We start from the raw sequence: 27,134 nt of genomic DNA on the forward strand, positions 1-27,134 counted from the left end.
TCATTATTGTCTCTTTTAAAATATGAATCCTAAATATTTTCCCTTCAAGTGTGTTTTCTTCTTAACTTTTTTTATATGAAAGCACAAGCCATACTCTTTTAATAAAGACCATAGTGCCTCGACCCCCTTCCTCCTTCGACTCTCTTAATAAAAACTCTTAACGCCTCGACCCTCCAACCTCAATTTTTTCATGAATATATATACTAACATAGATATATATAAATTTAGGGAAATGATTTCAGTGCTACCATGTTTTGATAATGATGCACGAAGGATCTTGACGTTTTGTATTTAAAGTGCTGTCAGAAGAATATGACAGTTCTCAAAAAGCTCTTACAAGCTTTTAAACACTAAACGACAAGTTGTGTCGCGCATCATTATCAAAACAGGGTAGCGCTGAAATCATTTCCCTAAATTTATTATTTTTAATTTTTAAGATTTTCTTTAGAAATTATTGAATCCGAATCCAAATTTTAATTTTTAAGATGTTATTTTATTTAGATATTACCGAATCTAAATCCTACTTTTGGGGGTTTGCCGAATCTGACACCTCGAATCAGTGTAGGATCCTACACACAAATCTGAATCCTTGCAACACAACTGGACCACCAGGTCACAATGGAGCAGCCTTACCGTTGTTTATACGAAGTGAATGCAAAATGTGGTGCATGTTAATTACAAGTGAAATTTGGGAGGCACTAAATTGTTTGGCATGAGCGATACTGCATGTCAGTACGTGTTTGATGTTTTGAAACCATCATAAATGGTTGGCTAATTATATGATGATTTTTAAGTGCGTAGTTTTGCTTATTCTAGCCTTTAGTGAAGTTTCATCTTTAAATATTATCATTTGCATATGTTTTCATACGTTCCATGATTTTACAAGATTTCCTCATAAATTTCCACCGAAACCAAAACGTTTTCATTTCCATGGTGACCGAAACTGAAACCAAAAATTAAAACCTTGAAGGTTTCGATGTATGTATTTGTGCTTATTTTACCATTTCCCATAGTTTCATCTTAAAATTTCATCATTTGCATATGTTTTCATAGGTTTCCGTGATTTTACAAGATTTCCACTGAAACCCGAAATGTCTTTGTATCCATGCCGACCGAAACCAAAACCAAAACTGAAATTTAAAACCTAACTTGCACCTAACTGTCTTTCTCCATCATAACACTTGGAGAAAGGACTCTTAAATGATGAATTACCCGGGAGTATTTAATTTGAGTAATTGTATATCACTTAAGATAGGAATGTAAAATTCAAAATGTCCAAATTTATATAATTTCTACACTAATTTGGCTCTTCTCTTCTGACAACAGCAACATGAAATCACTTTCCAATAGATTTTGTCCTGCCCATTTAATTCATCTGAGTTGGTTGTTCTCCCTTGCAAAATCCATCTGCAAAATTGCTTTCTGCAAAATTATCTAGCAAATCTCTTATTTTTATCATGGCAACTGAAGGGTGTAATTATCAAAACACAGTAGGATGTGTTTTACTTCTTTTCAATTATAAATTGACTAATGCATTCATCATCAGTCAACACAACATATCAGTTGTTCTTCTCCATCCAACATCACCAAAATGGCCCTCAAATGTTTTATGATATTATTTATCTTCCCATTATTCTGCCAAAAATACGCCCGAACCTGATTTGATTGTTGCCAAAGATGACACGAGGAACTTCAACACCGTTTCAAAAGCCATCGCCAAGGTATTGAGCTTCAATGGCCAGAGATACACTTTATACATCAAGGGTAGAGTCTACCATGAGAATGTCTTAGTCGGCAAAGATAAAATCAATGTAACTTTTATGGGTGATGGGATTGGAAAAATGATTAAAAACGACTATCTCGGGCAACCAAAGCAATGGAACCCATTTCAAGACCTTCGAATCAGCGATGGTAGGCAAGTTTTAATTTTCTGTGCATTTTGTTTTAGCACAAAATGGACGCCCTTGATGGTGAAAACTTGCAAGGGCGCTCTTCAATTTATCATTCTTTGCCAGTTTCAAAATATGGTTTTGGTGTATTGTTTAGGCAGTTTTAGTTTCTGTCTAAAAAACTTTACAGTACTAATCAACAATTTCGTAATATTAAGCCAGAAAAGGCTTTGTTTTTCAAATTTTCGCGTCTTTTTTTTGAATGGTTAGTAAAATAGAGGTCCCACTGAGTTTAGCTTCCACAGCTGAGTCAGGCACCGAGTTGCATCATCTCATTATCATTCCATCATCGGCGGTAGGAAGTGGTCGACATCCCATTATCATTCCATCATCGGGAGTGGGAAGTGGTCGCTGCTCTATGAAACAATCGTGATGCGGTTTCCTCCGCTCTAAGACAACACATCACTCAAGCCTTCGCCCAAGTCAACATGAGTCAAATTTGCCTTATCTTAAAAATCAGTATCTTGTCTTTCAAAAATAATTTCCTTTTAATATGACCATTGATATTAGCACTGTCATACACTAACTCATCTTGTCTTTTCCATTTTAATTAGCTTTTGAGGGCTTTTGGGAAGTGCAATAACCTTGACAACTATTTACATAATAAAAGACAATCTGAGTTTGTGCAATTATCAATACATTGAAGTGTCAACATCAATAGTTAGTACAATTATCAAAACATGGTCGTGTTGATATCATTTCCCTATAGAAAATAACATATTTCCAATGACTAATTCAAATATATTTTATTAGTTAGAGACTGTTTGGCAAAAATACTTATTCTAAAAAAACATTACACTTTACTGTTTACTCATTTTGGTAAATTTAAGCACAAACAATGCTAAAAAAAATGTCACTTTAATGTATTTCATAGAAGACACCTAGTGGGCCCCACTGTTGCCTCGTTTATGTGACCAAATCAATTGATCTGAACGTTAACCATTTGCTGCCAATAGCCATTAAGAATACAATTGATCGGATGATTTTAAGCCCTTGATCCATTGAGCCCTATAAAGAGCTCCTCAAACAAAATCTAAGCCTTTGAATTTAGTATCCTTTTAACTTACACATGTTATGTTCGATTGAGATGTGGTCATGTCATGAGGTTCTACAAAATCAATGGTCTTGATTTCATATACAAGCCCACAGAACCAAAAAATTGCATTTGCACTATTTATGAAAAAATTACTTTCTACATAGCCATTCTCTCTAAGCAAATAAGAGAAAGTATATCATATATGTTCCATAACAGCTCATGGGCTTAAAATCTCATCACCTGCACTACACAAGACAAAACATGATAGGAAATTTCAACCATTGAATATCACCATCCGCGATCAACGATGAGATTCACACCTGCCTGTGGAAAGTGGACCTGGGAGATTATTAGATCACATGATAACAATTTACCTCGTATTATCATGTACTAACACTGTGTTTTATACTTTTGTTAGGCATAACAGGATAATGGTTTATGACACGAGATATAACATTCGATAATACAATTGTGCCGGCAAACGGGCAAGCAGTTGCATGGATGTGCAAGGCCAACTATTCAGTATTTTATAAGTGTAGTTTTATAGGTTACAAGGATACCCTCTATGTTAGAGATATATATCAGTTTTACAGAGTGACATTTACGGGACCATAGACTTTATCTTTGGAGATCCCACAGTGGTTTTTCAAAGGCGCAATATTTATTTTAGGATGCTCCTTCCTGGTAGTGTAAATATTATAATTCCTAAGGAAGAATGTACACCCAAAAAATAGTGGGATATCAATCCAAAACTATACAACAACGAGAGCGACCGATTTTACACCAACCCTTAGTTAGAGACTATGAGCCAGAGGTAACCACAGAGGTGTTGAGACTAATGAAAACCTACTCGTCATTAATGTGCGGGTGAAGACCTATTATGCCAATGCCAGTGTTCCCATTGCTTCTCCAACTGATTCAGCACAAAAGCCCGAATTCCTAATCTACCTATTAAGTTCAGTCTTCTTTTTGCTGACTTGAGTCCAGAAGGGAAGCGGCTGATTTCTAATCCTTCTTTGCTAGTGCTCGACTCTAAATCGCTTGCCCCCGTTATTGTACAGTTTTGGATTGATATCCCACTATTTTTTAGGGGTACATTCTTTCTTGGGTAGTTATAGTATTTACACTACCAGGAAGGGGCATCCTAACATAAATATTGCACCTTTGAAAAACTATTGTTGCATCTCCAAAGATAAAGTTTATGGTCCCGTAAATGTCACTCTCTCTGTAAAACTGATATATATCTCTAACATAGAGGGTATCCTTGTAACCTTATAAACTACACCTATAAAATACTGAATAGTTGGCCTCACACATCAATGCAATTGCTTCCTCATTTGGTGACCCGGCTGTATTCTCGAATGTTATATCTCGTGTCAGAAACCATCTTCTTGTTATGCTTAACAAAAATATAAAACAGTGTTAGTACATGATAATAGGTGGTAATTTATTATCATGTGATCTAATGATCTCCCGGGGCCACTTTCCACTGGCATGTGTGAATCTTATCGTTGATCTCATATGGTGATATCTAACGGTTGACATTTCTGATCACGTTCTGTCTGTGTAGTGCAGGTGACGAGATTTTAAGCCCATGTGCTATTATGGAACATAGATGAGATCATTTATCTAAATTGCTTAAAGAGAACCATATGCATAGTCATTTTTATGATAAATAGTGCAAGGCAATTTTTGGATATTGTGGGCACGTATCTGAAATCAAGACCATTGATTTTGTAGAACCTCATGACATGACTCACATGATGTCGGTTTCATCTCAATCGAACATGACATGGATAAGATAAAAGGCTACCAAACCCTTGACAGGGCTCGATGGATCTAGGGCTTAAAATCATCTGATTATATGTATTCTTAATGGCTATTGGGCAGACAAATGGTTATTGTTCGGTTACCGTTCATATCAATCGATCTGGTCCAAAAAACGAAGCAGGAGTTGGGCCCATTAGGTGTCTTCTATGAAGTGCATAAAAGTGACATTTTTAGCATTGTTCATGCTTAAAATTACCGAAATGAGTAAACAATAAAGTGTACTGTTCTTTTAGAAAAAGTATTTTTGCCAAAAGTCTTTAATTAATAAAATATCTCCCAATTAGTTATTAGAAATCTATTATTTTCTATAGCAAAATGATTTCAGCACAATGTATTGATAATTGCACTAAAGGAAAAGACAAGATGAGTTTGTGCAATTATTAAAACACACCAGTGCCAATATCAATGGTCATACTCAACTCAACTCAACTGAGCCTTTGTCCCAAATTAGTTGGGGACGGCTAATTAATCCTTTAGAAAATTTTCATGAAGAAGGTGAAAGAATCTACTCGGCTCAAATTGACTAAGTCTAATCCTGACACTAGTTGGGTTCGTCTGCATAGATCATGTTCTTCCATTCTCTCCTATCCAAGGTCATATTCTTTGTTATGTTCCCAGCCATTAAGTCTTTCCTCACTGTTTCTACCCAAGTTGTTTTCGGTCTGCCCCAACCTCTTTTTACTCCATCAACTTGGCACGAGTCACTTCTTCTCACTGGAGCATCCAAAGGCCTACGTTGGATATGCCCAAACCATCTTAAGCGGTGCTCTCTCAACTTCTTAATTGGTGCCACCCCCACCTTTTTACGGATGTCTTCATTTTTAATTCTATCAAACCTTGTGTGGCCACACATCCATCTAAGCATTCGCATCTCTGCTACACTCATCTTATGCACATGCTGCTTCTTGGTGGCCCAGCATTCTGAGCCGTACAGCATGGCTGGCCTTACAGCTGTCCTATAAAACTTCCCCTTCAACTTGGTAGGTATTTTACGGTCGCACAAAACTCCTGAAGCATGCTTCCACTTCAACCAACCAGCTCTTATTATGTGGTTAACATCCTCTTCAGTCTCTCCTTTCTTATGTAGGATCAATGGTCATATTAAAAGGAAATTATTTTTGAAAGACAAGATATTGATTTTTAAGACAAGAAAAATTTGACCTATGTTGACTCGCACGAAGGCTTGAGTCGTGTTGTCTTAGAGAGGAGGAAACCTGAAATAAACAAGAGGGGGGGTGAATTGGTTTAAACACTAATTTATACCATTTTTTATGATAATTATTAAACCTAATTTAATTTTTCTTCACTTGATTAGATTTTGGTTAGTGCAATTAAGATTAAAACAAAATGAATTGCCAAACCAAAAACAAGAATGAAAGTGCAAGACAAAGAAAGAACACACCGATGTATAGTGGTTCGGGCAAAGCCCTACTCCACTCTTCTTAAGATCGTCCTTAAGGATTTCCACTATTGTGAGACCTCCACGATGTCCGGCTCCGAGGCGATTACACTTCCAAGGGATATTAAATGAGGATGCCCTTGACACCTTTACACCGACTCTCCTTCTTCGCCGAGTTCTAAGTGATACTCCCTAGGGTATTAAGATAGGATACCCTAGCCACCTTTACAAGATAAGAAGATGAAATGCTTGGCTTCTCTTGAAAGCTTGATGCACGATGTAGTCCCCTTGAATGCTCTCCAAAGTAGGTTGCAAGTGAAAGCCTAAACCAAACTCAATTGATTTGCAAGTGCAAGGCAAGTTTGGGGAGAAAACAAATTCTTAAGCTCAAATGGGTTGCAAGTTTGTTTGAATGCTTAAGGAGGTTTTTCCAAATATTCAAGAGGGGAAAATAATCCTCTTGAATGTGTATATATAGCTTCTCAAGAAAATATGACCGTTTGGGGGTGTTGATATCAAAAACCAAATTTTAATTTAAATCCCAACGGCTCTTTTCTAAGCTATCGCGACGTTCTCGGAGTTCCGAGAACCATTCTCGAAGCTCCGAGAAATTGTCGGAGTTCCGAGACAAATTCTCGGAATTCCGAGAGAACGGCCAGAAGAAGAAAAATTCTACTGGACCATTTCTAGGAGTTCCGAGAAAATGGCCAGAAGTTGAAAAATACTACTGGACCATTTCTCGGAGTTCCGAGCTCGGAGCTCCGAGAAGCCTAAAATAAACAGATTTTTGTGTTTTTATTGCTTATCTGATTTTGGGCTTTTGGAACTCAATTCCTATGATAATTTGGAATGTTTATGAGGGTCTCAGCATGTTGGTCCACCACATAACCATTCACTTAACCATTTTAGTTCTTAAGTGTTTTTTGAAAACTATTTTAAAAAAACTTTGCCTTGACTTAGAAATCTAAAGAGAAAAGATGTACATTGAATTCTAGTAGTCCTCAACTTCTCTTTAGCCTTGGTCTTCAATTGGTCTTCCATTTTGTGTATGCTTGCTTGAGAGATAGTGTGAGCTCCACTTAGCTCATTTGACTCTTGTTTGGTACATCTTCAAGCATGACCATGTGGAGTGTTGGTTTCTTCAATGATCAACCTATCTTAACACAACACTTCAAGGCAAATTGATTAGTATTCAAGAGCATAATCAATTATGTTTAGAATCATCAAAACAAGATCGGAGAGTAAACCCTTAGGCTTACAATCTCCCCCTTTTTTATTATGACAAACAAAATTGATTATGAGGTGTGTATGGAGTGACATGATAGGCAAGTGAATGCAGGAACTCCCCCTCAATATATGCACAGTAATAAATGATAACAATTAAAAGCATATGGTGCATATAGGCAATTGAATAGATAATCAATTTCAAACTTCTCCCCATTTTGCCATCGACAGAAAGGGCGAACTAAAAATGTATAGCAGTTTAGGAGTGAAAGAAGATTAAGTTAGGTACTCCCCCTAAATCAATGCTTATGGTATTAAATATATAGCCAAGTAATGCACATATACTGTTCATGATCGAGATGTTGACATATTGTCAAATTGTTAAGTATTTTAATTAAGGTGAAGGTACCTCTCCATCTTAGAGAACTAAGAAGGCTAAGAGTACCAATTGAGTGATTTTTAAGATTAACGTTTGACATCTCATTCATGCAGATACTACCAAACAAGGATGATATGTATATACTTTATAGATAAGCTGGTGAAAGACACAAAGTATTTATTTGGCAATTTCCTTTGACTCTTGTTTGGTACATCTTCAAACATGACCATGTGAAGTGTTAGTTTCTTCAATGATCAACCTATCTTAACACAACACTTCAAGGCAAATTGATTAGTATTCAAGAGCATAATCAATTATGTTTAGAATCATCAAAACAAGATAGGAGAGTAGACCCTTGGGCTTACAAAACCACGCCAGGCTAGTTTCACAAAGCAGCAACCACTTCCCACTCCCGATGATGGAAGGATAACGGGATGGTGCAAGTCAGTGTCCAACTAAGCCGTGGAAGTTAAACTCAGTGGGAACCATTCAAAAAAAGAAAAGAAAAAATTGAAAAGTGAAACCTTTTTCTGGCTTAATATTATTAAATTGTCGATTAGTAGTATAGAGTTTTTTTAGATAGAAACTAAAACTACTTAAATAATACACCAAAGCCATATTTTGAAACTGGCAAAAAATGATAAACTGAAGGGCGCCCTTGCAAGTTTTAACCGTCAAGGGGTCCCATTCGTGCTAAAAAAATATACAGAAAATTAGAACTTACCTACAATCGATGATTCGAAAGTCCTGAAACGGGTTGTGTTACTTTGGTTGTCTGATATAATCATTTTTCCAATCCCATCGCCCGTAAAAGTTACATTGATTTTATCTTCGCCGACTAAGACATTCTCATGGTAGACTCTAGCCTTGATGTATATGGTGTGTCTCGGACCAATGGAGCACGATACCTTAGCATGACTTCTGAAACAATAGTGATGTTCCCCAGTGCCATCTTTGGCAACAATCAAATTAGGTTCAGGTGTGATTTTCGGTAGAATAATGGGAAGATAAATAATATCATAAAACACTTGAGGGTCATTTTGGTGATGTTGGATGGGGAAGAAGAACTTATATGTTGTGATAATGAATGTATCAGTCAATTATAATTGAAAAGAATGTGATACAAATCCTACTATATTTTGAAAATGGCACCACTCAATTGCCATGATAAAAATAAGCGATTTGCTAGGCAATTTCACGGAAAGCCATTTTGCAGCTGGCTTTTGCAAGGGAGAACAGCCAACTCGGATGAATTAAATGAGTAAGACAAAATCTGTTGAAATGTGAGTCCATGTTGCTGTTCTCGGAAGAGAAAAGCCAAATTGGTACAAAAATTATGTAAATTTGGACATTCCCATAGTGTAGTTTTGTGTAGTGGTTTTGCATATAAAAATCATCGTGTAACATAAAAAACACATCTTTTGAAACCGACAAGAACAGGTTTCCAAATGTGAGTATCGAGCAAAACGTGTATGGTGTATCCGTCATAAAAATCTCTCTATTTTAAAAAGAAAAGGATCGGATACCCAACTAAGAACAACATATTCTAATAGATCAATGCATCTTGATTATTCAACAAACATCAACTACAAATTCGTGTGGAATGTTGGGTTTCAAGTGTCGTGTTTCCCACTCAAGTGGAGTGGGCCTATCCTAAACAATGATACATGGAACGTGGTTCATTCTGATATGCGATATATGAACGATAACGGGTACAATGGTAGCTCAGTACACGGTACAATGAGGGTAGGCTAAGTTGGTTCATTATTTTGGGTCGCAGATAGGTTTGGTGTGCTAATTCGGGTCACTCCGGGACACTCTGTGTGTGTGTGTGTGTGTATATATATATATATGCATAATTTCATATATTTTTAAAAGAATATCATTCCATAGTCCATATTGCATACATTTAATAAACAAAAAAAAACCTCATATATGCCATAAATATTTTTTCGAAAAGAAAGAAGAGAGAAGTTGCCACTAAAAAACCCGTGTTATTCGTAACCTCCATACAAGTATTAAAAAAACCCATATAAATAAAAGAGGAAGACAAAGTTGCCATTAAAAACCATAAGAAAAAGAGGAAGAGAAGATTAAGAAAACCAACTAGTACCAAAAAATGCAACAATCAATGAAATCGGCGATGCAAGGAACATGAAGAGAAGGGAAATCTGTCCAAACTAGTGATGTCTTGCCAACGTAAACCCCTTCCCCTCTAAGAACAATACAAAAGGTATGCCCATATAAACTTATGCTCTCCTTTAGCTCTCTATCTCTCTCTCAGTGTATGCAGATCTCTCTCTTTCTCTCCCGCGGGTCGTCATTTATTGCGATCCAGATCACCAATGAACCATATTTGGGATCGTGAGACCACGGATCGCGGGTTGGAAGGCAGGATGGCGACCCCGGTAACATTGATCCTAAATTGACTAGGATTTGGGCGCTTTTCTCCTTTCCTTTTATAAATACGAAACAAGAGGAGTTCGATGGGGGTTGTCTTGTGCATACTAGTTAGACTAGGAGAGAGAGGCTTAACTCTTTGACCTAGGTATATATAAGGTATTATTATACCTTTTGTGAAGAGAGATGAAAACATGACCAAGAGTGTTGAGAGAGGGTTTCTCTTGGCTTTCTCTTGTGGCAAGAAATTGAGAAGTGTTTATCTTGTTTTGTGTATGATCTCTTTCTTTTTAAGATTGACAATTATATTCATACTAGCAAAATTTACAGTGGGGACCAGTAGTCCCACCAGATTTACATAGTCTGAACTAAATTGCCCAGGAGCATTCTCCTTGGCCCAAAAGAAAAGCCCATTACCCCTCATACTACCCCTTACATTACCCAACAGCCTCCATCGTAACGAATCCAACAGAAATGCCATATTATGGGGCCCACCAAGTCAAGACCGTGACCTGCCACGTCACACAGACTTCTCCACCACATTCCGAATTCGATTTTCAAAAATCCAACTCGAAGGCCAAGAGCTATTGTGCGCCCCTAACCGTGCACGATAGCCGACCACCCAACAACACCGTTGGATCTCCGGCGGCCTCCACCTCGTACCACCACCAAGGTTTTAAATCTCAGTTTCGGTTTCGGTTTCGGTCATCACCGAAACCGAAACGTTTCGGTTTCAGTTTCGGTACGAAATTTCGGACGAAATCTTGTAAAAATTTCACCGAAATTTCACCGAAATTTTGTACTTCACCGAAACGTTTCACCGAAATTTCCGAAACGTTTCACCGAAATTTCCGAAACTTCACCAAAATTTTTGAAATTTCACCGAAACGTTTCGGAGAAGTTTGGTACTTTTCCGACTCACTGTGAATTTCGTTTCGTTTTTCACCGAAACCGAAATATTTCGGCCGAAACGAAACGTTTCGGCCGAAATTTAAAACCATGACCACCACCAAATCTGGCGGGTCATCCTCCAATCCCTTCTACATCTCCTCCACAAAAATCAACTCCGTCGGGGGAGTCTTAGCCACCACCATCGTCATCAAGCTATAGCTGGCCTTCCATGGCTCCAGGTCCAGCACCCCACGGCCTTTCACAGCCTCGAGCAACCTCCACGGTTTTCCTCGGCTCCAGATCCAGCTTCACGGCCTCCATGGCTACAGATCCGGCCTCCACGGCTCCCAATCCCACCTCCACGACCCCAGATCCTGCCTCCACAACCCTAGATCTAGCCAAAACAGAAGAGCCATACTCCAGACCTGGCCTCCACGGTTCCTGAGTCGGCCTCCACTGGCCATCACACCCGTCCTCAGGCCACCCTTGATCTTGATTCCGAAGACCACAGCCTCCATCTGTCAAAACCAGCAACCCCATTGCTAAATCCGTCGATCCGCAGCCGCCCAGATCCCACATGGCCTCCGGATCCGATAATCCACGGCCTCTACGACCTCGCACCGCCTATAGCTGGCCTTCCACGGCTCCAGGTCCAGCACTCCACGGCCTTTCACGGTCTTCGGCAACCTCCACAGTTTTCCCCGGCTCCAGATCTAGCTTCACAGCCTCCATGGCTTCAAATCTGGCTTCCATGGCTCCAGATTCGGCCTCCACGACTCCCAAGCCAGCCTCCACAGCCCCAAATCCTGCCTCCACAGCGCTAGATCTAGCCACCACGTAAGGGCCATGCTCCAGATCTAGCCTCCACGGTTCCCAATTCGGCCTCCACGGCTCATGTTTTGCCAACAATGGGAGAGACGGGAAAAAGAGGGCGGGACTAAAAAAGCAGCAATGGGGAGAGACGAGAAGGCGAGATTCCAAAGAGAGAGAGAGACGGAAAGAGGGGGACGAGCGAGAGAGGGAGAGGGAGACGAACGAGAGAGAGAGAGAGAGAGAGAGAGAGAGAGAGACGAGAGAGAGAGGGCGGGAGACGAGAGAGAGAGGGGGGATGAGAGAGAGGGAGACGAAAGGGAGAAACTGCCTCCCTCCCTAGGCGGAAGCCCTAGGGAGGGAGCTTTTTTTTGTCGCCTTTTTTTTCGCCCGGACCTGACGATGTGTACGATCTCTTTGAGAAGATAAAGAAAAAGGTTACATTTTATAACTTTCAGGTCAATTCTGTTTTAATCCTACTTTATAGCTCTCATAGTGGAAGATTGTATATCACTCATAGATGTAAGCATCTTGGCTGAACCATGATAAATTTTGTATTCTTATTTTCTTGGTGCATTCTTGTTTGTCTACTTTACTGCTTCTAGTTTGGGCTCACAGCTCACTACATAATAAAGTGGTAACAAAGCTCGATTGTAGTTTGAGGGAGAAGGAATCGAGTGGTAGATCACAAGCTGTGAGAAAAGGTTTCTTTTTTTACATGTGGAGGAGTTTTTCCTTTTATTCTCAATTCCTATATCATTATCGTGATAAAGTCAAGTTCTACTAAGTCCAGCATCGATAAGTTTGACAGAAAGGCTAGTTTTAGCCTGTAGCAAATGAGAGTAAAAAAAATCCATGTTCAACAACGCCTTTGTAAGGTTGGGAAGTTAGAGACGATGACAGATGCAGAGTGAGGAGATAGAGAGTCAAAGGCAGTTAGCACAATTCAACTATGCCTGGCAGATAGCATTATGTTCAACGTTATGGAAGAAGAATCAGTGCTTAAATTATGAAAGAGGTTGGATAAGCTTTAAATACCGAAAAGCTTTGCCAACTAATTATATTTGAAGCTGCAGTTGTCAAGTTAAAGATGCAATGAGGTGAGAATCTTCCAGAACACATGACTGCGATCAACAGGCTTGTGGATCAGCTCCTTAAAGTTGATGAAAAGTTGAAGGAAGAAGACAAGTCCCTTATGCTTCTTAAATAGCTTTTGGATTCACCTAGTGACTACTCTATTGTATAGTAGGAATATTTTGAAGTTAGAAGTTACAGCATCACTCCTATCTATTGAGATGATAAAGAAACATATTCTTGATGAAAGTCAGTAGCATGGGCTAGTTGTTCGTGGTGGGAACTAACCTGATAGCAAATACATTGCGCAAGCCCAAAGAGTATTTGTTAGAAAATGGCTACCATTAATTTCATGTGGCAGACATATATGCACAATCAAGACCGTTGATCTTGTAGAACATCGTGAGGGAGCTGACAAGGCTTTATTCACAATTTTCTCATGCGATAAAGAACTACAAAATCAGTGGCTAATCTTTTATTGATAAAACCCTAAAAGGGGCTCATTAATCAAAGGCCTACGATCATTCGCGAAGGTAATCTCAATAGCTCATTACAATACTTAAAGTCGTCATTCGACAGAGGGATCTGATCACGTACCCTCACGCAAGTGGGTCCAAAAGTTACCATTGGATCATGGCCATACTTGTGGCCGCCATTGGGATCAACGGATCGGATCACATATACATGATGCAAGCGGGCCTTCAACTAAATCAATGGACATTCATTTCATATGATAAAAAATCACAAAATTAACAGCGTATCTTTTATCGGGCGGAATCCTAAAAAGAGGCTTATCGATCAAGGGCCTAGGACCATCGGATGAAGGAGATCTCAATAGTTTATGGCCGTACTTGTGGTCACCAATTGGACCAGTGAGTCTGATTATATATACGCTGCACAAGTGAATCTTGCCGAAATTAACGAGCATACAAGTGTGAACAACACCGTTGATATTTCGATCAAGGGCTTAAGATCATCCAATGAGGGTAATGGCTTATGATCATAATCAAGATAGTTACTTTGACCAACGCATCTGGATTGTAAATGCATGGCGCAAGCAAGCACCTAAGGTGATCGTTGAAAACGAGCGACCGTCAATTTCAAGGACATGACATACATTGCATGTGACAAAGAATTACAAAAATCAACGATTTATCTACAATGGGTGTTACCAAAGAGAGGATAATTAATCGAGGGCTTAAAATCACCTGATAAAAGTGATTTCTGTGGTTTAGGATCGTGCTTATGGTTGCAATTTGAATCGACAGATCTGATTGCGTATATGAGGCATAAGCATGCCCAAAAAGTGATTAGATTCGGTTCCTTTGAAGCAAAGCAGATATAAAAGTTAATTTGAAAGTCATTTCAAAGTACAATATTTAGTTCAAATAAAATCTCACTAATACAAAATACCTCAGTATTCACTTAATAATTTCAGATAGAATCAACCATTATGCACACACGAATACTTTTGATATTAAGAGAGCCAAATGGGTGGTTTCTTCTATAACCACTAAGGCTAAAACGTGTCTTCATTGAAGACATCTCAATGCTACACGTCATTGCTATCTACCAATGACGAGTGGTTTCTCAAGTTAAAGAAATTTAAGAAAGTGGTGGAAGGCCATTACAAGTGCCTGATCTGTATTAAAGGGAGGTAGAGATAAGGCTGAGGGAAGAAAGTGGTCAAAGCTGTTAAATTAAAGAAAAAAAAAAGACAAGGTGAAAAAGACAGTGGGTTATTAAAAAACTAACCACACTAGACTCTCATACTTTTATATAAGAGAGAGGCTTGCAACACAAGAGGCATGAGGAGGGGATCACAACCAAGACTACGGAAAATGCAGAAAGGGTTTCTTCAAAAGCCATCAACACTGCTACATATGCTAATGGAGGGGGGAGAAAACTATGAGAAGGAGACAGGCACAAGGATCTCTCTCTCTCTCTCTCTCTCTCTCTCTCTCTCTCTCTCTCTCTCTCTCTCTCTCAAAACTGTTGTGTCCGGATTTCTGTGATGGAGAATCTGTCCATACATCCCCTCCCATTGTTCCTCTCCTCACCCTCAAAATCCTTTGCTATTCTCCCCAAATAAACCTATTTTGTAGCCTACCTCCTTCCTTTTTTGCAATAACAGAACATCAGCTGCTAGAGTTATGGGTTTCCCCTTTGTTGCTGGTCATGAATCGAAGGCACGGTTTAGTCTCAAGGAGAAGAGATCGCAGATCAATCTGGTTACTTCCTTGTTGAAGAAATCAAGAGGAAACCCCATTCCCAATTTCTGGTTTAGAACCATAAAAGAGAAGCGTATATTCAGAGATGGAAGAGCTAAAAGGACCAAGGAAGCAGGATTTGTTCCAAGCAGTGGGGAATCGCGATTCCAAAACGCCGGAAACGCGATTCCACATGTAGGGAATCGGGGTTTTATTCACGCCGGAAACGCGAACCCAAAATCGATAAAATGCGATTTTAATTTTGTGGGAAACGCAATTTGCTTAAACTGGAACTGCGATTCGCTTTTTGAGAAAACGCGAATCATAAATTCTTGGAATCGTTTTTCTAATGTAGGGAATCGTGATTCTCCTTCTTTTCCAGTTTTAGATCTAAATTTTTTTAGAATTACAATTTTTACCAACTAATTCTCAAAATCGAGTTATTTCTGTCTTTTCAAATATAAACCCTAATGGCGCATATAAAGAAGAGATTAGGTTTTTTTTTCATTTTCCAAAATCGACTCCATCTGCGTTGTTCCGAGTCTCCAAGTCTCCAACTTCCGCCTTCCGACGTACTTCGACAGGTTTTTTATAATTTTAAACCCTAACCCGCCGTACTTCGACGGAGACAGAGAAGAAGAAGAGGAAGAAGAAGAGAAGAAGAAGAGGGAGAAGAGATGAACTTGTAAGTATTTTCTCAGGAACCCTAAGTCTCTCTCTACCTTCTTTCTTCTAATTTCTAAACTTTGTTTAATGATCCGTTTTTTTCTTTGTTGTAAAAATCAGAGCGCTTCGGGTTTGCAGTACTTTTCGGGTAGAAGAAAAGAAGAAACAAGGAAGAAGAAAGGTATGGATTTCTTCAAAAAATGGGATTTGCTAGGGACAATCGCATAAGGAATTTCTGAGAATGGCTATTGCAAGTTGCAAGTTGCAACCAATTTGGATGAGCCGATGAGTTAAATGAATAATCCAAAATCTGTTTTTTTTTTTTTTTTGTATTTTCTCTGTTTTTTTGTGACTTGTTTTTTACTTTTTTTTTTATTCTTTTTCAGTTTTCAAACTTTAGCAATGTTTTCATTTTGATTTTACTTTCTTGAAAGATACGGATACAGATGCAGTTGTATATTTCTTATTTTCAATTTTTTCTTTTAATCTCTGTATTTTCTCAGGAAAAGATTTCGTATTCATTTAATTTATCTTCATCCTATGTGGCTGATCTCTCATGCTACCGCCGATCCTCAAAATGCCTTATGCTTTTCATTTTCCCTAAGTTGCAAATTTCGGGTAGAACCGTAGAAGACAATATAACTGATTTTGTTTTTATTTTCTTTTTCGTTGTAAGTTGCAGATTTCGTTGTAAGTTGCAGATTTGTCCTGGATTTTCTATTTGGTATTTAGGGCCTTTAGGCCGTCTTCGTTTTAGTATTTAATGGGTTGTCTATCTGGCCGTCTTCGTTTTGGTATTTAGGGCCTTTAGGCCGTCTTCATTTTGAAATTATTAGTATTTTTCTAATTTTATTTGATTATCCTAGCTTGTCTTTTTAGTATTTTATTTTATTTTAATGCTGTACAGCTGAATGCTTAGATTTTCAGGTATTTTTCCTTAAATTTGATCATTTTTTAATTCTTAATCGCGTGTTCTAGCCATGCTTGCTCCAAGTGTGATTATTTTGATAAGTTCCAACATAGTAGTGGAGATGTTGTGTCGTTAGGTGGTGGATCTACTGAAAGTAGGTGGTGGAATCGATACGCGTGGCGGAGGCAAGATTGCGCTAAAAACAAAAACTTTTCGTTCCACCAACCGAACCAAGAACATAGTTACTAGATTAACAAAGGTGATGCATTAAAATACCAGGACAGTAAAAACTTTACTGATGATTGTCTGGTAGTGACAACCTCTACATGATCTACTTCCCGCTAAGTGCCCCTCGTTTCTCATACCCGAGCCGCTCAGGAAATCGAATTAGTGATTCCTCTCGTTGCGCGCATGAAGGACGAAGAGGAGAGAACTTGGGATCCAATCCTAAAATCAGAAATCCTTTTGGCTTAATTTTGTTCTTCCAAAGAACTTGAAGTTGAAAATGAAATTGGGAAAGAGCGAGAGTTGGCCTTTTTTGGACAATGAAAATTTTCCAAAATTTTGTGATTAGCAAAATTGTCCACCCGCTACCCCTTTTATAGAATTCCACGTAGAGAATTTGTTTCCTCTTTTGTTTTGGAAACTACAATAAATAATACTCTTTTATTTACTTTGTTTCTAAATACACAGACACCCATAAAGTGAAAATGATTTTTGCAACTTCAATAGTTTCCAAATCCAAGTAGGAATCCAACAAATTAGAAACTCTTTTCAATTCAATCTCTCTCTCTCTCTCTCTCTCTCTCTCTCTCTCTCTCTCTCTCTCTCTCTCACCTTTTAATTCCAACCAATAGGAATTGAACCCGCCAATAGGATTCCACTTAACTCCTATCTAATAGGATTTAAGCGTCAATTAAGCACATGTTAAGTCAAACAAGCACACACCATAAAATGGTGTATCTCCTCTTTAAACAAAAGTGTATGCACCCTATGTATGGTGCACATCCTCCATGTATCACATATAATTGATCCAATCCATACCACGTGTACGATTAAATCCAAAACCCAGACTGTCCAACAATCCATAAGGGTCTAGCGAGCTGTGAGTATGATCATTGCATGGATCCAATGGTCGATCCTGCAGAACCCACAATGGCCCCACTGCGATCTCACGCAATGTAGTTCAACTACGATCACATTAGGTAAGTGGCCCCCACCAAGACATTCCCCTAAAGAAAACCATTAAATCAAAATACCCTAACCACATCCAATGTGTATGTCCTTCCTCCAATCCTTCATTTACCTAGTTTAGTCCTACGGAGGGTCGACATCAATTATTCCCTGGACCCACTCAATGGTATACCTTTCGATCTATCAGCTTGGACTCGCAAATGCATTTGCAAATACTTTTTGAAAACAGTCAATGCTTTTCAGAAAACCTTTGATACACAATTTATCAAACCGACTGGATAGTCATTATTTAAAGGGCCCAGCTGAGATTGAAACTATAAAGGATTCTCCTCTACGAGAGAGAGAGAGAGAGAGGCAGAGGATTCCTTGTTGGGCATCAATATTGATCCCATGAGTTTACCTGATGACCCAGCACTGCCCTCAAGCAATCCCGAACAAGGGACCATTATTAGATAGGCCAAAGCCATAAGGCACGCCCATAGACCAAAACGACCCCTCGGGTCTAAGGACATATCCAAGGGTGCTGTATGACAGAATAATCTTATCCAAATCCTTGTTCACACACTATTTTGTAAAGTGATCCGTTTAGTGCGTGATCCAATTATCGCACCCATTCCACCTGCTTAGAGTCAACTATCCCAGTGACCGGGATAGGCCACCCCAATGCGTGTATGGAAGCAGAATCGATGTTGGTTGTGTGCAGGTACGAGATGTCCAATCTCAATCCCAACAAGGAACATTCTAAGTCTGCAAAGAACTGTTTATGGTCATATCTCCTTGCCACATAATCTATATGCGCATGACCCATCATACGATGCTATCTAAGGACAATGTGTGTCAAGAAGCACATCACACACTCCAATAAGTACCCAATGGATGTCACAAAACATTAAATAACAGTTTCAATATGACAACAAATGGCTTTTAGGGCATACACTCTAATATCTACTTGTGACGTTATAGGATTTGGGACTTTTAAATAAAAATGTTTGGTGGAGTGGCATGCAGTATGGGTTGATGAAAAAATTCAAAAAATATATAGAAATAATGTAAAAATCAGTGTTTAAAAACACAGATATGATTCGGAATGCGGCCAAGAAAAATCCTTGTCGACTCAATGTGAACGTGGCTAAGAACGCGGTTCATGCGGTCATAACTCGGTAGAGTCAAAGAAGTTTTTATTGACTCTGTAGGGAAAAACGTGGAATGCGGATGTGGTGCAACGTGGAACACGGCCAAGGTACAAGGGAGTCGACTCGGGCGAGTTCTGAGTCGAGTCAACGAGTTTTTAAACACTGATTTCAAAAGCCAATGGTGGTGGCGACGATAGCAGACCGAAGGAGACATCGATGAAGGTCTTCGGCTCTATTCGGTTGCAGGTATTTACCTCGTAGAGTAGTGGTGTAAGCAGTCAATAGGGAGGAGACAAGCATTGGATTTACCTAGAACTTACCTCGTAGAATAGTGGTAAGTAGTGTTTGGTTGTCAACCTCGTAGAGTAGTGGTAGGGAGTGTCATTACCAATAGAGAGAGAAGAGAGAGGGGGAAGAGAGAGAGAGAGAAGAAGCATCATTCCCAAACAAATCCATGCAAAATTCCACGTGTTTGTGGTTTTTGTCTTGTATTTTAAAGGGAGGAGACAAGGGTGACACATCAACAAACATGCAATGATTCCGCATCCCGGAAGTCTCCAAGGATTTCAATGCTCTATTAGCAACCAAACATGGGATTTTGCTGACGTGGCACCCATATGCCAAGCAAAATCCCTAAGCCATCCTGGATTTTATGCAACCAAAGACACCCTTCAAGTGGTTGGAAAACAAGTCAAGGTGGATATTGTTGGGTTTCTTGTGTCTTGTTTACCACTCAAGTAGAGTCGGCCCATGCCAAATTGACAAGGAGTGGGACTCTCTTCTTTTTTCCTTGTTTACATACGAAGCAAGAGAGAAGGATGTGAGTTGTGTCTTGTGTATCTTGGTTGGACTAGGAGAGACACACCATGGTCTTTGACCTAAGTCTAGATGAGATATTACTAAAAAAATTATGAAGAGATGAAAAAACATGACCGAGAGTGGTGAGAGGAGGAAAAAAGGTGAAAGAGAGGGTGGGTCTCTTGGTTCTCTCTTGTGGTGAGAAATTGGGAGTTCTTTCTCTTATTTTGTGTATGGTCTTGCTAAGAAGACAAAGGGAAGATAATCACATTGTAATCGTGTTTTATTGTTTCTCATAGTGGAAGATAGTATCTCATCTCATCCATGGACATAGGCATTGTAAGATCCCACATCGGAAAGGGTAAGTGGACTCCCCCTCTCCCTGTGTAGACGTGTTTTCAGCATCTCCAAGGGGCGGGCCCCGCAAAGTGGGTCAGGCACGGTTAGTACTGCTGGAAAACAAAACTGGGTAGGGTTGAGACCTAGAACCGAACAATATTTACACAGTGGGGTCGGGGCGTGACATAATGGTATCAGAGCGGGACCTCCCACAGTACGGTGTGACAGCGAGGACGCTGGGCCGCAAGGGGGAGGATTGAAAGATCTCACATCGGAAAGGGAGGAAAAGTTACTGGGCTATATATGTGGATTTCTCCTCTCCCTGTGTAGACGCGTTTTCAGCATCTCCAAGGAGCGGGCCCCGCGGAGTAGGTTGGGCACGGTTAGTGCTGCTGGAAAACAGAACCAGGTAGGGTAGATGACCCAGAACCGGACAATATCTACACAGTGAGTCGGGGCGTGGCAGGCATCCATTAGCAGAACCACATTAAATAGGGTGTTCTTATTTTCTTGGTGCAAGCTGTTTTATCTTTCTTCTTTTTTTTTTGAATAGTATGTTTGTTTTTTATCTTTCTTCACTAGATCTGGTTTGGGCTCACCGGATAACACGGAAGACCACAAAAGCCTTACATCATCTTCGACGACAACTACAACTTCCAACTAGTTTCCCAAAACTAACAAAATCATTCGTGAATACATAAAAATTACTATATAGTCAGATCAACATTGCACAAATCCACGGCATAATCCAGTATACTATTGTCATTCCAACATGGAATTACACCAATTCAATTCTCCACAGACTAGATAGGTTTATATATATATATATATATATGAGGAAAGTGTAGGTGAGCTTAAGCTCACCAAACTTATGGTGAGCTTAAGCGCCCAATCACATTGGGGCCTACTTTGTTAGGATGATCCAAAGCATTCATTTGAAAGGCCCTTACATAGATGGGGTGTGTACCAAAATCAGCTCCATAGGATCATCCTAACCCATCCATTTGTGGAGGTCAAAATGGACAGACATTATTTGTCCACAAATCTGCCCATTTTTGTCCTCCACAAATGGAGGGGTTAGGATGATCCTATGGAGCTGATTTTTGGTACACACCCTATCTATGATAAGGCCTTGCAAATGAATGGTTTGGATCACCACAGAAAATGTGGGACCCATGTGATTGGGCGCTTAAGCTCAACATAAGTTTGGTGAGCTTAACATTTTCCTCTATATATATATATATATATATATATAGAGAGAGAGAGAGAGAGAGAAATAAATCTAAATTTGAAATGAGAAAAGCTACCTTACCGGCACCAGTAGCACCAGAACAGGGCACCCCAGCATCAACAAGGGCGACTGAGAGATTCGATCCGAGCAGAAACTGCCTTGCGATCGTCAAACCGATTATTCCAGCACCAACTATCACTACATCAAATTCCGATTTTTCAATTCCGATCGGATTAAGCGACGTAGTTTCCGAGTGAATGCAAAAACAACGCCCAGACTCCAGCTTTCTAACCTTCAAAGATGAAATCTCAGAAGACCTATAAGCGGGGAATCCTATCCAAACCCCAGATACGAAGGAAGGACGAGAAAATATGGTTTTTGAAGTAGGAAAATTTTCATTTCTATTTTTTGTACGGTTTGGAGAACAGAGCGAAATCGCCTCCATTTTTTTTAGGGAAGATGCGAGCGATGATTTGGTAAGAAGCTAAATATAATGCGCAAGTGTTTATATTGGAATGTTTATTAAAAGCCACTGTTGGAGAATTTAAATTACGGAAATGCCTTTTGGACTTGAGAGTTGAGACAGCAGACAAGGAAGGAAGCGGGAAATTAGGGCGAGGGCGCGACCGCCGCTCTATTACGTGGGCCCCACCTTTCGGCAGGCCCACCTGATATTCACACCAATCTGACAACATGGATGGGGCCTTTTTCATCACCCTTGAATGAAGGGTTAGGATCATCGGATAAGGGGGGGATTGACGACTTGTGAAGGAAAGACAAGATAAATGGACCTTATCATAATTCAATTTCAAAGCTACCAGTGGCACCATAATTAGATGATACTTGTCTTCAATCAAGCATTGGGAAAGAAAAAGATTCAGCAATTTTAATGTTTTGACCATTGATCTTTTGAGGCCTTGATCTAGGGAATAGTTAGAATCGAATGGGTTTTTTCACTTGATCCAGTTAGTGGGGACTGCCTAGCCCCATCACGGATTGGTGCCTACCTATATATCAAACTTATTGGCCCATCCTATCCGTACGAATCGATTGATCCTAAATTGGTTGTATGTGTGCATTCTTGTCTTGCAGGCTTCCAAGAAAGTTAAATACTCCTTTCACTCATCAAAAAAAAAAAGTTAAATACTCCAGTAATGCAAGTGACTTGAAAACAAATTAGCACTTAAAGTAATGACGATTATGACATAAAATTCTTATATATAATACAACACCTCAAAACAACACATTAGTCCATAAATGCTAATCAATTTGGTTTGCCAGCATCAAAACAAGAAGGTAAGGTTAATGATTAACCCATGGGAACCCTTGGGCTTACATTCTTCCCCTTTTTTATGATGACAAACAAATTGATTAGGGAGGTAGGAGATATCTAGATAATAAGGCATTAAGCATGAATAAGATATAAACAATGGAGTAATGCTCTCCCTCACTATATGCACAAGTAAAATAAATTAATGTAAAGCATAGGTGCATATAACCATGGACTACCTAATCAATTCTCAAAACTCTCCCCCTTTTGGCAGCAGCAAAAAGGTAGGGATATGCAAGTGAAAGTGCAAGTGGGGTGTGTCAAGATGAATGATAGCTTATATAGGCTATGGCATGTTCAACTCCAAGGTCTTTCTTGACACTTGCTAGGAACTTGTGGAATCTTCATCTTCAAGCTTCTTGACTTGAACATCTTCAAATGATGATGTCTCCAATGTAGGTGCAAGGTCTTGGTTCCTTTGATCCTTGATCCACAAGCCATGTGTTGACAAGAGTAGTGTAATGGCAATTATGACATGAAATTCCTGTATACAATACAACACCTCAAAGCAACACATTAGTCCATAAATGCTAATCAATTTGGTTTGATAGCATCAAAACAAGAAGGTGAGGTGAATGATTAACCCATGGGAACCCTTGGGCTTACACAACGCTAAATCGACGGCATGTGTATAAAATAAGAAGACTTCGATGATGATACACCAACCAGATCTACAGCCCAATCGAGTACCTGGTCCTGCTCAAGCAGCGAGGCCTGTGTTCTCAGTCGGCAAAGCCTCACAACTGGAGTAGAAGCTTCATTATTGGTTACATTTGTTCGTTAAAAGCGGTCGACAAAGCCTCCCTTACGCTCGCACGCAAGCCAACACTTAGATTTGGCTCTACCCGGATTTTTCTAATTCACTCCAACATTACCCACTTGTCTGACTATTGTTAAGCAGTTTTTGTATATCAAACGGACCTCCCCAGATGGTAATCTTCATTCTGAAAAATATGAGTGGGGCCTACAATTGGGCCTTAATGTCTTCGATCATCCTATGGTGTGGGCCATAAAATATCATTAAGGCCCAATTGTAGGCCCCACTCATATTTTTCAAAATGAAGTGTATGGTCCACACCATAGGATTATCCAAGCTCCAATGATGAATTATGTGCCACCAGTGGAGTCACCCCCAACGTCAAGCAAATGGAAAGATAAAATTGCCTACGACAAGCTATACTTTGTCAAGTAAAGAGACTAAGGATATATGTTCATGGCTGACGGACTTAAAGGTCCCAGATGGCTACTCTTCAAATATATCCCACTGTGTCAGCGAGGGGAAGATTTCTAGCCTGAAGACTCATGATTACCATGTTTTATTGGAGCAAATACTTCCGCTTGCAATTTGTGAGTTCTTGGGGCGAAATTTGTCTAAGGCGCTGATAGAATATAACACATTCTTCAGAGATTTATGCTCCGAAACATTGCAAGTTCAATAGTTGGAGCGACTTGAGAATAAGATTGTGCTAACCCTATGCAAACTAGAAAGAATCTTCCCGCTGTCTTTTTTTATGGTATAGTGCACTTGCCCATTCACTTAGCTTGGGAAGTCAAAGTCCGCGGGCCGGTGCAGTTTCAGTGGATGTATCCTATCGAGAGGTAATATAACATTGTCTTTTCAATTATATATAAATTAAAATTGTTAGCATTTCTTTAATTGATGCAAATTGTTTCTTAATTAGGTATTTGCGGACCCTTAAAAACTATGTTCGAAATAAAGCTTGTCCAGAGGGTTCCATTGCAAAAGGATACCTCTCATATGAATGTCTATTGTTTTGCTCAAGGTATGGGCACCGAGTAGAAACAAGGTTCAACTGAGAGGAGCGAATTTACGATGGAAGTGTGTGGTAAACTCTAGAGGATGGTTGTAAGCCCAAGGGTTCTCCCAAGGGCTCCTCATACTTTCACCCATATTTTGATGATTAATAAATACAAATTGATTAGGTTAATAAGACTAATAGGTTGCCTTGAGTGTTGTGTTGAAACAGGAAAATGACAGTACATTACATTACACAACACATTGCATGACATGGAGATCCATGTGGACACTATACAGAGCAACTCAATCATGATGGGAGCAAGTTCAAAATATCATTTGATGAATGATCCCACAAGATGGAGTGAAGATTCGAAGATCTCAATCAAGTCAAGCATCAAACGGAGTACATTGAAGATCATGTTCAAAGAGAAGACTCAAGAGTTGAAAATTCGATCATAGGTTGTATCTCTAACACTCTTGATGTTTTCTCTATCAAGGCACACTCTCTTGGACTTCCCAAAATTATATTTTTTATGTCCAATAGAGAACCTAAAAGGATTGCAAAAGAAACTCTGAAAAAAGATTTGCAAAACATAATTTTTGCAATCGGCGGTCGACCGACCCTAGCACCTCGGTCGACCTGCTCTTTAAAAGGTGAAATATAAAACTGGTCAGAAATCATTCGGCGGGCGACCGTGACAGCCCCGATCGACTGTGGTGATGAAAAATAAAATTTAAACATCTGACTAGAACATGGCCCGCGGGCGACCGCGATCGACTCAGTCGGCCGCGACGGTAAAGAATTTGAATTTAACATATAGTGCCCGATGAGGCGCGGGTGACCGCGACACCTCGGTCGACCGATTCTCTCTAAAAAAATAGCCGTTGGGTTTCCTGCACAGCTTTAATTTCCACCCAGTTTTTACAGTTTTACCCTCCAACGGCTATATCCATTCAAAGGCTATAAAAGTGAGTTCCAAGCCTCATTTTAATTTGGTGAAAATATTTTAAAATAGCCTAACACCCACAAGTCTACTTTGCTACCATTTTTGGGTTTCAAACCTCTCTCCAAAAACACTTGTGCCTTGATATTGATTTCATCCAAAGTGTTAGACTTAGGAATTTCTTGCTTATCGTTGAGAGAGAGTTTGTAGTAAGCTTTATTGTGTTATTTGCCTACTTAGAGGCTTTTGTGAGCTTAAACTTTCTTCCATCATTCATTGTATTCGCGAAGAGAAGCGGTACCCTTTGAGACGGTTTGTGAAAAGGGTTCTTCTTCTTGGAGGCAGTTTTGCTAAGAGGAGAAATCACCTGGGAGGCGGTTTGCAAAGAGGTGGTGATCCTTGGAGGCGGTTTGTACAAAGGGGGTTTGTCCTTTGAAGGAGTTCGTTGTAAAAGCCCGGAGATTTGGCGTGCGGAATCTCATTTTAGTGAAGTTAAATCCCAAGGAAAGACCAAGTACTTGGGTAGTGGAGTAGGTCCGTTTATGACCGAACCACTATAAATGATTGCGTCGTCTCCTATCTTCTTCCTCCTTCTTCTTGTGGTGAATGGTATAATATAAACCCTATTTTTCCATTATTATTGTTAATTGAATAAGGGTTAGATTTAGAATTGATATTTGTGAATATTCAACTATTAACTTTAAAAGTACACTTAACTAGGGCAAAAATTTTAATAATACAATTTACCCCACTCTTGTGTTGCCTATTGGGATTTCAACGGTTGTCTGTATTCACACAGTCCAGACATGGTTTTAGGAAATCAACACCGCGAGAGCTAAGCAAGGAGGAGTATAAGGCCGCAAGACTTTACGTGCTAGAAAATTGTGAGGAGGTCGCGAGATTTGTTCAGTAAGACTAATACATTAGATTTAACTCCCTTTACATATTTAACATGTGTGTATCTATCCATACATGTTTGCATTACATTGAATTACAAAATTTAATATGTAGAGGACACAAGGACATATTCCGTTAACAACAACAATGTGGGAGGAAAGTCAAGACATGGAATGCCGATGAGAGACATAAAAACTTGTTCATTAGCTTGTTCGAAGATTGTGTAAGTGTGCATCGTCCTGTAAGTGATAGGCCATGCATGTAGTATTTCTTATTGGTATTAGTCTTTTGTTGTCATGTTTGAATAGGTTACGTTGTTGTACAAAGGTGGGACAGGAGAGGTTGATAATCATATGATTTCACTAGCTTGAGGTCTATATAAGTATGTAACATGTTATAAGGCATGTGACGTTGGCAGTTTTCGATTTCACGACAAGGACTATGAGAGGGTCAAAAGAACCCAAAATAGTGTTGTGGCGGTAAAAGCATAATTTGATAGTCGTGAGGAAATAGTCTATTATGGTCAACTTGTAGATGTGCTTGAACTTCATTATTTAGAAGGGAATTGCGTACTTCTTTTTAAATGTGAATGGTGGAATGCTATTCCAGACCGCGGAGTTAAGATGGATTGACATGGTATCATAATTGTCAATACCTCACAAGCAATGTATGGTCATGAGCCTTTTGTGCTATTATCACAGGTTACCCATGTTTTTTATGCAAAAGGAATA

At 39.4% G+C, this 27,134-nt stretch overlaps 1 protein-coding gene across 2 annotated transcripts in view; it reads right to left on the minus strand.

Annotated features, from left to right (window-relative positions):
- LOC143860646 (FAD-dependent oxidoreductase family protein) overlaps positions 1-21,958 on the minus strand; it is an 85,877-nt gene extending 63,919 nt beyond the window's left edge. The window contains exon 1 of one of the 2 annotated variants that reach the window (XM_077371392.1): positions 21,555-21,958. In XM_077371392.1, coding sequence (XP_077227507.1) covers positions 21,555-21,918 — 364 coding nt within the window. In that variant the 5' untranslated portion in view covers positions 21,919-21,958. Of the gene's footprint in view, positions 1-21,549 lie in introns of both variants that reach the window. The other variant, XM_077371393.1, reaches the window with a different exon arrangement.
- Between the last annotated feature and the right edge of the window lie 5,176 nt (positions 21,959-27,134).

The sequence above is a fragment of the Tasmannia lanceolata genome, unplaced genomic scaffold, assembly GCF_043159265.1.
Source record: "Tasmannia lanceolata isolate RefF3 unplaced genomic scaffold, GAP_Taslan_0.1 ptg000037l, whole genome shotgun sequence".
Taxonomy (NCBI): domain Eukaryota; kingdom Viridiplantae; phylum Streptophyta; class Magnoliopsida; order Canellales; family Winteraceae; genus Tasmannia; species Tasmannia lanceolata.